General features: G+C 45.6%; 1 protein-coding gene across 1 annotated transcript; it reads left to right on the forward strand.

Annotated features, from left to right (window-relative positions):
• Nucleotides 1–1,068: 1,068 nt before the first annotated feature.
• LOC119316353 (B3 domain-containing protein Os03g0212300-like) lies at nt 1,069–1,837 on the forward strand. The gene is made up of 3 exons (XM_037590671.1): nt 1,069–1,351; nt 1,436–1,518; nt 1,599–1,837. Exons 1-3 carry the CDS (start codon nt 1,257–1,259, stop codon nt 1,709–1,711), a joined length of 291 nt encoding a protein of 96 aa, XP_037446568.1. The 5' UTR covers nt 1,069–1,256; the 3' UTR covers nt 1,712–1,837.
• The last annotated feature ends 10,179 nt before the right edge of the window (nt 1,838–12,016 follow it).

A 12,016-nucleotide genomic window follows, 5' to 3' on the forward strand; every position in this document is an offset into this window, starting at 1 on the left:
GGCGGCCCCGGCACCCCTCTCCTCCACCGCTGCGGCCTCCCCGCTGCTCCGGCGCCCCCTCCTCCAACCCGGCCGCCCCAGCGCCCCTCTCCACCACTCCCGCGGCCGCCCCGCTGCTCCGGCGACCCCTGCTTCGGTGAGACCTTATATTTTTTCCTGTTTTTTAGATTTAGTTTAGGTTTAGTTTAATTTAGGGTTGGTTTAGTTTAGGTTTTGTTTCTGTTTTTTAAGTTTTGGTTTACATTTAGTTTACTTTAGGTTAATAAGAAAGAGGAAAGTTCATGGCATGTCATGCAAAATTGTAGATGTCCATTTAGATTTGGTTTACATTTAGTTTACTTTAGGTTTTTTTAAAGTTTTTAAAGTTTCTGTTTTTAAGGTCCATGGCATGTCATGCAAAATTGTAGATGTCTATATTTCACCAAATTTCAAATAATTTTTCTACCAAAAATAAATGAATTTTTATTTACACTTGAACCTTGTGTTATCTTTGAATATCACCATCAATATTGTTGGTAGTGGTAATGTTTTCTTATTGATATCACCATCAATTTGGTTTACATTTTCAGTTTTGTTTCATGTCTAAAGAAATCCCTAGTTTTGAAGGGTGCCAATTGCAATTGTGAACTAACCTACCAAATTAATTAAGTGTTGTTGATGTTGTTGAGCACAAGTGCATTGCTTTTTTTTTCTCAGTTTTCTTTCATGTCTAAAAACTTGGCTCTGTTCCAACTATGTCCATTTATCAAATATGATAGAGTTGAATTAGAACCAAGTTGGATTAGAGCCAAGTTTCTGTAGATATGCATATGGTCCATTTATCAAATATGATTCTAGTTGTGTTTATAGATATGGTTCTAGATATGGTCCATTTATAGTACACATGGTTCTAGCTGTTGCCATCATATGTCCATAAGTGCATTGCTTTTTGAATGTGAAATGATAACTTGGTGTAGTCGATTATCTTCTGCTCAAAACTTCTGCTGCTGTAATGTTGTATGATAATGTTGTAAGCGCAGTAATTAGTCTCTTCTGCTTCTTATCAGAGATGGGGGGAGGCCGCCACCACAGGTTGCGCTCTGCCACACCGGAGTACGACTTGGAAGGTTTCGAGTTCTTCACGATCATACTCGATAATTCCTCCAGGAGGCAGGTATATAAAAGGAGAGATCTCCTCTTCACCATCACTTTATCATAGCTCTGCTATTTGCTACATCACTGCTTGATCCATGCTGTAGAGGCTGCCTGACACTTTTATGAAGATGCTAGATGGCCATCAGCCAAAGAATGTGAAGCTTCGACAGGCCGGCAGCGGGCTTCACAGGCTGTGGGACGTGGAGGTGTTGTTCAGGTATGACCACATGTACCTGTGTCATGGCTAGGAGCAGTTCGTCCGTGCCTACGACCTGCGACATGGTTACTTCCTTGTCCTCAGGTATGACGGCAACACCACGCTCACCGTGAAGGTGTTCAACACGACTATGTGTCGCATGCGCTACCACGACAACGACGATGCCAGTATGCTCTGCCTCTTCTTCCTCTCCATTTGGCTTTGTCTCACACTGATTGTTAAAAAACACTTTGTTGCATTTGGTCAGGCAATGGGAGCAGCAATAGCGACTCTGGCTACAGCAAGAGTAGTAGTGACTCTGGCTGCAACAAAAGCAGCATCGAGGATGAGGAGGAATGGAGTGGGGAAGAAGAGGAGTAGAGTGGGGATGAGGAGGTGCAGCCTATTCTGTCCGACGATGACCTCGTGATGGTGGTGGCTGGCGATGGCCAAGCGATGGTGGTGGCTGACGATGGCCAAGTATTTTACCATGATGTTGGATGGAACGGCTCGGACCTTGTTGAAGGGATTGCCACCCAATTCTATCGGCTCATGGGCAGAGTTGAAAGCACGGTTCATCCAGAACTTTAAGGACACGTGTAAGCAGCCAATGTCGATTGTGGACCTGACCAATTGCAAGCAAGAGGATGGTGAATCTATAACCCATTGGATGCGCCGGGTCAAGGAGATAATACATTCATCTGATAAGATGGATGCCGGCTCAACAGTTTTGATGTTGGAGAAAAATTGCCGCTTTGAACCTCTGAAGCAGAAGTTGGGGCGGCTTAAACATGACTATAATGACATGAGAACGTTGATGGCAGCTCTTGTTAAGTATGTCGATTCTGATACCACCAAGGACCTGGTTTCTGACGAAGAAAAGGCAACGAAGGGAAAGAAGAACGGCAATGGCAAGGGTCATCAGCATAACCCGGTGAATCAGGGAGGTAATAAACGTAAGGCTGATGAGTTTGTTGCTAATACTAATGCGCATGGTGGTAATCAGTGGCGCAAGGGCAGACAACCCCCTCGATCGGGCGGGTCAGGCCCCACCCTTGAGCAGTTGTTGAATGAACCTTGTCCAAAACGCGGCACCCGGGAGAAACCAGCCACCCACTTGTGGAAGGATTGCACGATCATGAAGGCATTTAAAAATTCAAACGCATTTGATGGGGGTCACGGCCCAGGTGGCGGCTCAGGTGGAGGCGGCTTTCAGGGCCCGGGTGCCGGTTCAAGCGGAGGAGGTTTTCACGGTCAGGGTTATCCTGGTCACCAAGGAGGATATAATCAGCAACACGGCCAAGGGAATCAGCAGCAGCAGCAATCCGGCTATCAAAGCAAGCCGAAGCAGTTGAGTAGCGGACAGTATCATGTCTTTACTACCAGTTTATGTAAGAGGGACCAGAAACTCCACAAGAGGGCCGTCAATGCCATTGAGCCGGCAATTCCACGTTATCTACATTGGTCGGAGCAGCCTGTTGTGTGGAGCAGAGAGGATCACCCGCCCCGGGTTGATAATCCGGGTCACTTGGCTTTGGTAGTGGCACCTCAGGTTGGTGGGTACAAATTTACTAAGGTACTCATGGATGGAGGCAGCAACATCAACATCCTCTACTATGAGACGTTCCGCGGGATGGGATTGACGGATAAAAATCTTAAACAATTCAACACTGTTTTTCACGGTGTGGTACCTGGTAAATCGGCATACCCAGTTGGGAAGATTGAGCTGGAAGTAGCCTTTGAGGATGAGTATGACACCAGAGCAGAAAAATTAACCTTTGAAGTGGTTAAGATCAAAAGCCCATATCATGCTATGTTTGGGCGGCCGGCTTATGCCAAGTTCATGGCTCGGCCGTGTTACGTATTTGCAACTCAAGATGCCGGGTCATAAGGGCACCATTACAGTACATGGGAGCCGGAAGATAGCATTGGAATGTGAACAGGGTGATGCCGCCTGAATCTGTTTGTGCAACAAAGGAGTTAAAATTCTACAAGGATCATGTTGACCCGGCGGACATGACGTCATTAAAGAAACCAACAACAGAGCATGTGCCGGAGTTGAAATTCAAATCAGCTGATGACACTAAGATGGTTGACTTTGTACCTGGCGACTCATCCAAACAGTTCATCATCAGCGCAAACTTGGATCCGAAATAGGAAAGCGCGCTCATCGAGTTCATCCATGAGAACCGGGACATCTTTGCATGGAAACCTTCAGACATGCCGGGTATCCCGAGGGAACTCGCTGAGCACACTCTTAATATCGATCCAAAGTTCAAACCTGTCAGACAGTTTCTCCGATGGTTCAATGAAGAAAGGCGCAAGGCCATCGGAGAAGAGGTGGCCCGGCTCTTGGCAGCCATGTTCATTTTGGAGGTCTTTCACCCAGAATGGTTAGCTAACCCGGTGCTTGTACTAAAAAAGAATGGCACCTGGCGTATGTGTGTGGATTACACAGATTTGAACAAGGCTTGTCCGGCTGATCCTTTTGCTCTCCCCTGTATTGACCAGATCATTGATGCTACGGCGGGTTGCGCTCGCTTGAGTTTCTTAGATGCTTATTCCGGTTATCATCAGATTAAGATGGCTGTCAAGGATCAAGAGAAGACAACTTTTATAACTCCTTTTGGAGCTTTCTGCTATGTGTCTATGCCTTTTGGGCTTAAGAGTGCCCAGGCGACTTACCAGTGGTGTGTGCAGAATTGTCTTCACGATCAAACTGGGCGCAATGTTCATGCTTATGTGGATGATATAGTGGTGAAATCCAGGGAAGAGGAAACCTTGGTCACAGACCTGAAAGAGACTTTTGATAATCTTCGGGTTTACAAGATGATGCTTAACCCGGCCAAGTGTATTTTTGGAGTGCCAGCCGGCAAGCTTTTGAGTTTTTTGGTGTCTAACCGAGGTATTGAAGCTAACCCGGAGAAAATCAAGGCAATCGCATCTCTAGCCAAACCAACCTGCATCAATGATGTTCAGCGACTGGCGGGTCGTGTGGCTGCTTTGAGCCGGTTCATAAGCCGGTTAGGGGAAAAGGCTATGCCTCTGTATCAGTTGATGAAGAAAACGGATGTTTTTGTTTGGAGCGATGCTGCGAACGCTGCTTTTGAGGATCTGAAGGCACAGCTAGCTGAGCCACCGGTCTTGGCTGCTCCAATTGAGAAAGAGCCGCTATTGTTATACGTAGCTGCCAACTCACGGGCTGTTAGTGTGGCTATTGTGGTAGAGTTCCAGGAGGTTGGCAAAGAGCATCCAGTTCAGCGACGGGTTTATTATGTCAGTGAAGTGCTAATTGAGTCTAAACAACGATATCCACATTGGTAGAAGCTTGTTTATGGGGTGTTCATGGCGAGCTGGAAGCTTAAGCATTACTTTCAGGGACATCCAATCACTATGGTTAGCTCTGCTCCTTTGGGAGACATTATTCAAAACAGAGAAGCCACGGGGCGAGTCGCCAAGTGGGTAACTGAGCTTGGATCTCATGGGTTGAAGTATGTTCCACGTACTGCAATTAAGTCTCAAGCCCTGGTTGACTTCATCAATGACTGGACAGAGATGCAGATGCCGGAAGAGAAGCCGGACAACACATATTGGACTATTCATTTTGATGGATCCAGGCAATTGGAAGGCTCGGGGGCTGGAGTCGTATTAACTTCGCCACGAGGTGATAAATTTTGTTATGTGTTACGGTTGATGTTTCCATGCACTAACAACACAACAGAGTATGAAGCCTTGCTCCATGGTCTTCGAGTGGCAAAGGAGATGAGCTTGAGCCGGATCAGATGTCTTGATGACTCAGATCTAGTGGATCAACAGGTATCTGGCAAGTGGGATTCCAAAGACCCTCTCATGGCGGCTTATCGCCGGGAGGTCGATGCTGTTGCAGGATATTTTAAAGGTTATCAGGTGGAACACATTGACCGTCGAAAGAATGAAGCGGCTGATGCTTTAAGCCGGCTAGGGTCTCAGCGTAAGCCTGTGCCACCCAACACCTTTTTGGATGTTTTGCATAACCCCTCTGTCAAGTTGCCCACAGAAGAAGATTTAGCTGTTCCTGACCCAGAGGCGCAGTTGGTAGCGGCTCTTCGTGTCATCCCAGATTGGACGATACCGTTCTTGGCTTACATGACCCGGGGAGAGTCGCCAGCGGATGAGACCCTGGCTCGGCAGATAACCAGGCGATCTAAGTCCATGACGATTTCAGATGGAGAGTTGTTTCATCGCAGTGTTTCCGGAGCGTTTCAACGGTGTGTTTCCCCCGAAGAAGGTTAAGAAATCCTTCGTGAGATCCATGAAGGCGATTGCGGTCATCACGCCGGATCAAAATCTTTAGTGGCCAAAGCGTTTCGTCACGGTTTTTACTGGTTGATGGCTCACGCTGATGCAGAAGATCTGGTCAGTAGATGTGATGGATGTCAAAAATTTGCACGACGAGCGCATGTGCCGGCTCGAGAGCTCCGGATGATTCCAATCACTTGGCCGTTTGCGGTCTGGGGGCTTGACATGGTGGGACCTTTCAAAAGGTCTAAGGATAAAAAGATACATCTCTTGGTGGCAGTTGATAAGTTCACCAAATGGGTTGAGGCGGAGCCTGTGAGTAAGTGTGATGCAACCACGGCAGTTCAGTTCATGAAAAAAGTAATCTTCCATTTCGGTTTTCCACAAAGTATTATCACAGATAATGGCACTAATCTGTCCCAAGGGGCTATGGAAGAGTTTTGTCAGCGAGAGCACATCCGACTTGATGTTTCTTCTGTAGCTCATCCTCAATCCAATGGTCAAGCTGAGAGAGCCAATCAGGAAATTCTGAAAGGGCTAAAACCCCGGCTTATGGTTCCTTTATAGCGAACGCCAGGTTGTTGGGTAGAGGAATTACCCTCAGTGTTATGGAGCATCAATACTACGCCCAACAGGTCTACGGGTTACACACCCTTCTTCATGGTTTCTGGAGCAGAAGAAGTGTTGCCTAGTGACATCCGTCATGACTCGCCCCGTGTGGCGGCTTATGTTGAAGCAAACAATGAAAAAGCCAGACAGGTTGTGCTTGACTTGCTGGATGAAGAAAGGGACTTAGCAGTGACACGGTCAGCAATTTATCAACAGGACCTGCGTCGTTATCACAGCCACCGGGTTAAGTCCAGGACTTTTCAGGAAGGCGACTTGGTGCTCCGGCTCATCCAGGATCTTTCAGATGCACACAAGTTATCCCCACCTTGGGAGGGACCCATTGTGGTTAGTAAAAATTTAAACAATGGGTCATACTATCTCATTGACGTTCGAGAGCATGCAGACTCACGTAAGTCGGAAGAGGAGACCCGTCGGTCATGGAACATTGCTCAACTTCGGCCATATTACACCTGAGCCACCGGCTCCCAACATGTACATACGTTCATGTTGTATATACTATGTTAAGCAATAAAGTAAGACCATCGGTCTCTTTTCTTTTCACAGACTATACATCTTTCTTATTTCTTACTTACAAATGACTATTAAGGAACTGATCATATTTGAATCAAGTTTAACCTTTTTGGTCCGGCTTATGATCGTATCCGAATCTAGCTGCAAATCTCAAGGTCACTTGGGGGCTTCCTATTCAAACATAGGTCGTATTCGAACGAAAGAGAACATAGTTGTCGTAACCCTCTTGATCGGCTCAAGGCCAAACTCACTTGGGGGCTTCTTGATCGTATCCGAATCACAGCTTAACCCCTTTTGAGTCCGACTTGGATCATATTCGAATCAGGGTCATTAAAAACGTCTCAAGGTAATTTGGGGGCTTGCTGTTCAAATATAGGTCGTATTCGAACCAAAGAGAACATAACTATCGGTACCCTCTTGATCGGCGCAATGCCAAAGCCACTGGGGGCTATATGGTCGTATTCGAACCTTAGCTTAACCCCTTTGGTCCGGTTTACTAATCGTATTCGAATCAGGAAGCCCCAGCCTTTTGAATATAGAGTTAAAATTATGTTTATTATCTATTGCTTGCCTTTGAACTTTTATTGTTTCAATATTACAAATAAGATAGCCTGGTTTTCTTCACTGGCTCAATTATTGAACAACACAGCCGCCCGGGTTATTCAAGCCAGTGGCTCAAGGATCCAAAGGTACGAGCTACTAAGATATGATGATCATTGAGTATTCAAGAAGTATTAACTTTTCATACATATTGAATTATCAAGTTCACCACCTGGATTATTAAAACCGGCAATCTAAGGATCAACAAGGACAAGGTATGGTTCTTACTTATACGCGCTTACCCGCTGCGTTAACTCAAGAATTAGTATTAACCCTTATCCTTTCTTTATATTTGTCTCTGCTTTTTATTGAGGTAAAATATATTGGCTGTAAATTAGGGCATTTAAGCCCGTTTGGTTCTAAACCGCCTTGCCAGTCTTTTTCTTGTATTCACAGGAACAGAGTTCAAATATCACAGAGACAAACATTAAACGATGCATACATTGACATCTGGAAGCAGATTCACATAGAAGTATTTTATGCACGACAGCATAAGCAAGCATGCGGTGTTTTAGCAACTAAGTTATTACAAGGCTTTATAGGCCTATGAAGATGATCATCGTCCCTCCCTCTCCGGTTCACCACCTTCTGTTTGCTGGAAGTTGGATTTTGACCAATCAAAGCCGTTCATGGTGACAAATTCGGCTTCGTCGTCAATCAGGCCGACCGGGTCAATTTCCGGGGCAAAGGTATCTTCTCTCACTGGTGGGATCAGATCTGCTACTTTGTATGAAGGAGTGGCCATCTTATTTTCACTATCAAAACCCGGCTGGTACTTGTCAACATTGGTGTCATCTCCAAGACTAGTCGCCTGAGGCCGGACTTCGCGTACACACGCTATGAAATCATCCTGATCAAACGGAGACCCGTCCTCCTTCGCAATAGGGTAACCTCTTGCTACGTCCACCGGGTCTAGGTCTGGCACCCAAGCGTTGGAGCGGCTTAGGGCAGTCAAAGCTCCGGCTCACGCGCAGGAGCGTTTTACTTCTTGGAATCTAGCAGGAAGGATGGACAGCTTCTTCAGGACATCGCTAAGCCGGTTGGGTCCTTGATTTGCAGGAGAGATAGCGGCTAGAGCCCGTTATGCACCAATATACAATTGTTCAACCAAGGTGTATACTGCCTTCAGTTTAATCAACGGGTCTTGGCTCAGATTTTTACTTCGTGGACCTGCATATATTTTTACAGAGTAAGTTGGCGGATTATACTCCGGTTTGGCAAAAATTATGTGAAAGGTCAAATCAGGTACCTTACCAAAGATAGCAGCGAGCATCTGAGACACCCGACCCTTTAAACCGTTCAGCTCTATTGAAATTTCTTTCAGAGCTGTTTTGGCCGTCTCAGCTCGTCGGGTCAAAAGTGTTTTCTCATTTTGCCAAGCCTTCTCCTTGGCAGCAAAGCTGGTCTTCAAATTTTCTGTTACAGAAAGGCTCATTTGCAGTTTGGAAGTGGAAGATTTGATTTCGGACTCCTGACTTGCTAGCCGGGTCTTTGCGTCCGACAATTGAGAGTTCAATTCAGACAAGGCATTCTGTGAAACGTTCAGATAAGTCAAGACTTGGTTTCAAATTCAAATATTCAAATTCAAGATTCAAGTCTCAAAGTACTTTACGAGTAAACCACTTGACACTTGGGGGCTAATGTATGCCAAATCAAATTTTTATGACTCTACAAACATATTTAAAGTCCCAAGTCCCTTACAAAGTAACAACACTTGGCGCTTGGGGGCTAATGTACGCAGTTCAGCAAATTTATCAAGGTTAAACCGGAGGATTAAGTATTTTGAAGACGGTTTTAAATTCTAAAGTACCGATTCATTGATGGTCAAAATAAACTGGTCCTTGGGGACTATAGGTGAAGTTTTTGTTTCTATCAATATCAGGCAAAGATTCAGAGGTAAAAGTCTCGGACTATACTTTAAGCCTACATGTTATTCTGTTTCTCTCATAATCTGAAGACTTGGGGGCTGAAGGAATATTAGTAAACCGGAAACAACGTACCTCATACTTCAACTGAAGCTGCTTGACCATCTCGATCTCAGACTCACGAATGGAGTGTACATGACTGAGATAGCCGGATAAGATATCACTGGCATTGAGACGGTCATAATTGGCAACATCAAAGTGAACCTTCTGCCTTTCCAATGCTTCTTGCTTTGCTGTGCACCGAGCCAATACCGTTGGGTTCCCCGGCTCAACAAAGCGGCTCCCAGTAATTTGAACATCTTGAACACGTGGAGACGGCGGGTCGGTTGAGCTTGACGGTCCAGCTGTAGAAGGATTCACAGTGGCTTTGCCAAGGGACGTCTCTGTAGGATTTGCTTCATTGATAATAGGCGGGTTTTCTGGGGCGTCAGTTAATGGAGAAGGCGGCCTAGCCGGGTCAGATGCTAGTACTAGCGGGTCTTCCGCCGGTTTGGCTGCCTTCGCCTTCTTGGATTTAGCCTGGCCGCTAAGGAAAAAATATTGCAGGGTAGTCAGCATCAAGATACAATTGATCAACCTGGAAGAAAAGAGGATTTCTGATTACCCAGGAGCAGTCTTGAAAGCTGGAAATTGTGTTTGTGATGAGTCGCTTGAGGAACGAGACACCTCCTGAAAAGGTAAAAGAAAGGAGTTAAAAGAAATACAAGGAGCAAGATTCATTAAAACAAGTTAAGGACAGTAATAAGTAAACCTTGTTCGGGCGTTTCCGAGGGGTCTGTTGAAGGATGACAGCCGGTTCATCTTCAATCTCAACTTCACGGCGGCTTTCATGTTGCTGCTTTTTCAAATGAAAGTTGGAATCCAAGTGATCTAAGGGGTTAGAAAACCTTACTTTACGGATCACTCGTCGAACTTTGTGTCTTGGTAAGGGCTCTGAGTCGGAGGAAATGATAGTTACCTCTACTTCCCCGGCCTGACTGGCCCCAGTGTCATCCTGGTAAGGATCAGTGTCAATAAGATTGTTAAAAAGTTGGCCAAGGAAATCAAGGGCTACCTCTGTCGTGGGTTTGTCACGGCAGATGTCCTTATGAAAGGACTTAGTTGTGGAACCATCGCGACGGCTTAGCTTAAAGGGGTTAAACCGGACAAGGGGACACGGGAGTTTATACTAGTTCGGCCCCTTCGATGAAGGTAAAAGCCTACGTCTAGTTGTGATTGGTATTGCTAGGGTTTCGAAGGCCAGGGAGCGAATCCGCTTTGTCTGGCTTTCGAGTTGTTGTTCTCTGTCCCTAAACCACGGCCGGGTCGTCCCTTTATATACATAGGTTGACGCCCGCTGGGCTACAGAGTCCCAAAGCCGGTTTATAAACATATCTGGTTCGGTCTCTCTCTCTTTCTATCTTACTATACAAGTTACATGACTGGGCCACTTTACATTTACATATTGTACTCGCCTCTGGCCCTCCGTAAAGCGCTAGCATCTTTACATCTTCATGGGCTTCTAATCTTCAAAGAGTCAACCCGGCTACCCAAGGCCGGTTTACCTCCAATAGTAATATCCCCAACATTAGGCCCCAGATTGGTTTGAACTTGTTCATGTCAATCTTCCACACTTTAGAAAAAATCTTCTCTCTTGTCTTCGTTTTTGATCTTGTAAACCGCCATGACGTCATACTTCAAAATTACGATAAACCGTCCTGACATCATCCATCCGTTGATATCGGAGATTTCCTTCATTTAATATATATCCAGCTATCGAGGCGACACCTTTATTAACTTATCCATTTTTTGGACTCCTCGATTCCCGCACTTGCCATTTTTCACTTCGCCTTATAAATAGGACCGAGGGGTCATTTTCACTGCCCCCCCGTGCCTCTTCGCATCGTCTTCCTCGCGCCACTCAACCTCTAGAACTCCGCCGCCACAGTCGACCATCGTTTCTGCTCCGACCTCGGCCGCTGCATCACCCTGAACGCACCAGAGAACTGCGGCGCCCTTCCGCTTCTTCACTAGCCACGGTAAGCTCTGCTTTTTTCACCATAGATCTGTTCTAGGGTTTCGATATTCCTCGCAGTTCTTCTGAAGTTCATCAGTGTTGTTCTTCCATGTTCTTCCTTTAATAGATGGACACTTCATGCTTGATACATCTCTTACTGTAGCTTACTTACCATGATCATCACAAATCTTTATGTGCAAACAACTGATCTATCTGTCAAAAATTGCTTCAGTTCTGTACCCCTTCAAGATCCAATTATTTTTGCTTTTGTGTCTTATCTCTAGATCGAAAGTATTATACATCACTGTGAGATCTGTTTCTCCACATGCCAATATAAGCGATTTGACATTGGATAAATAGTCTATGCCATGAGCCCTCTGGTAAACTGGAAGAGCATGTTACCTTCACAAACATACTCCGGTTTAACAGTGTCGGATCAATCCTGCGCTAGTATTATCTTCTTTCTCAGTATACTAGTCTCCGGGTTGTACCATTTAATATATCAGTACGTTTCTTACTCCCTTGTCTCTTTTGTATGATCATGCATAATTTATAAACCGGCCTTTTATTTTCAGTTTGTTCGCTTTGCAATGGCCAAACAATTCACTGCCTGCAACTGGGCTCATTCCCGGGTTACTGAAGCTCAACTGGATGAGATGGTTAGCATCGGCTCTCTGCCTAAGAAAACTGAGATCAAATGGCGAGCCCCAGGAACTGAGAATCCTCCAACCCCAAGACAAGGCGAAG

This window comes from Triticum dicoccoides, chromosome 6A (assembly GCF_002162155.2).
Source record: "Triticum dicoccoides isolate Atlit2015 ecotype Zavitan chromosome 6A, WEW_v2.0, whole genome shotgun sequence".
NCBI classification, from domain to species: domain Eukaryota; kingdom Viridiplantae; phylum Streptophyta; class Magnoliopsida; order Poales; family Poaceae; genus Triticum; species Triticum dicoccoides.

Bases quoted from the DNA above. Each gene is read 5' to 3' on its own strand.
- LOC119316353 (XM_037590671.1), top strand. From the start codon at position 1,257: ATGAAGATGCTAGATGGCCATCAGCCAAAGAATGTGAAGCTTCGACAG. The intron at 1,352-1,435 runs GTATGACCACAT...CCTTGTCCTCAG, and splicing joins GACGTGGAGGTGTTGTTCAG to GTATGACGGCAACACCACGC. The intron at 1,519-1,598 runs GTATGCTCTGCC...GCATTTGGTCAG, and splicing joins CCACGACAACGACGATGCCA to GCAATGGGAGCAGCAATAGC.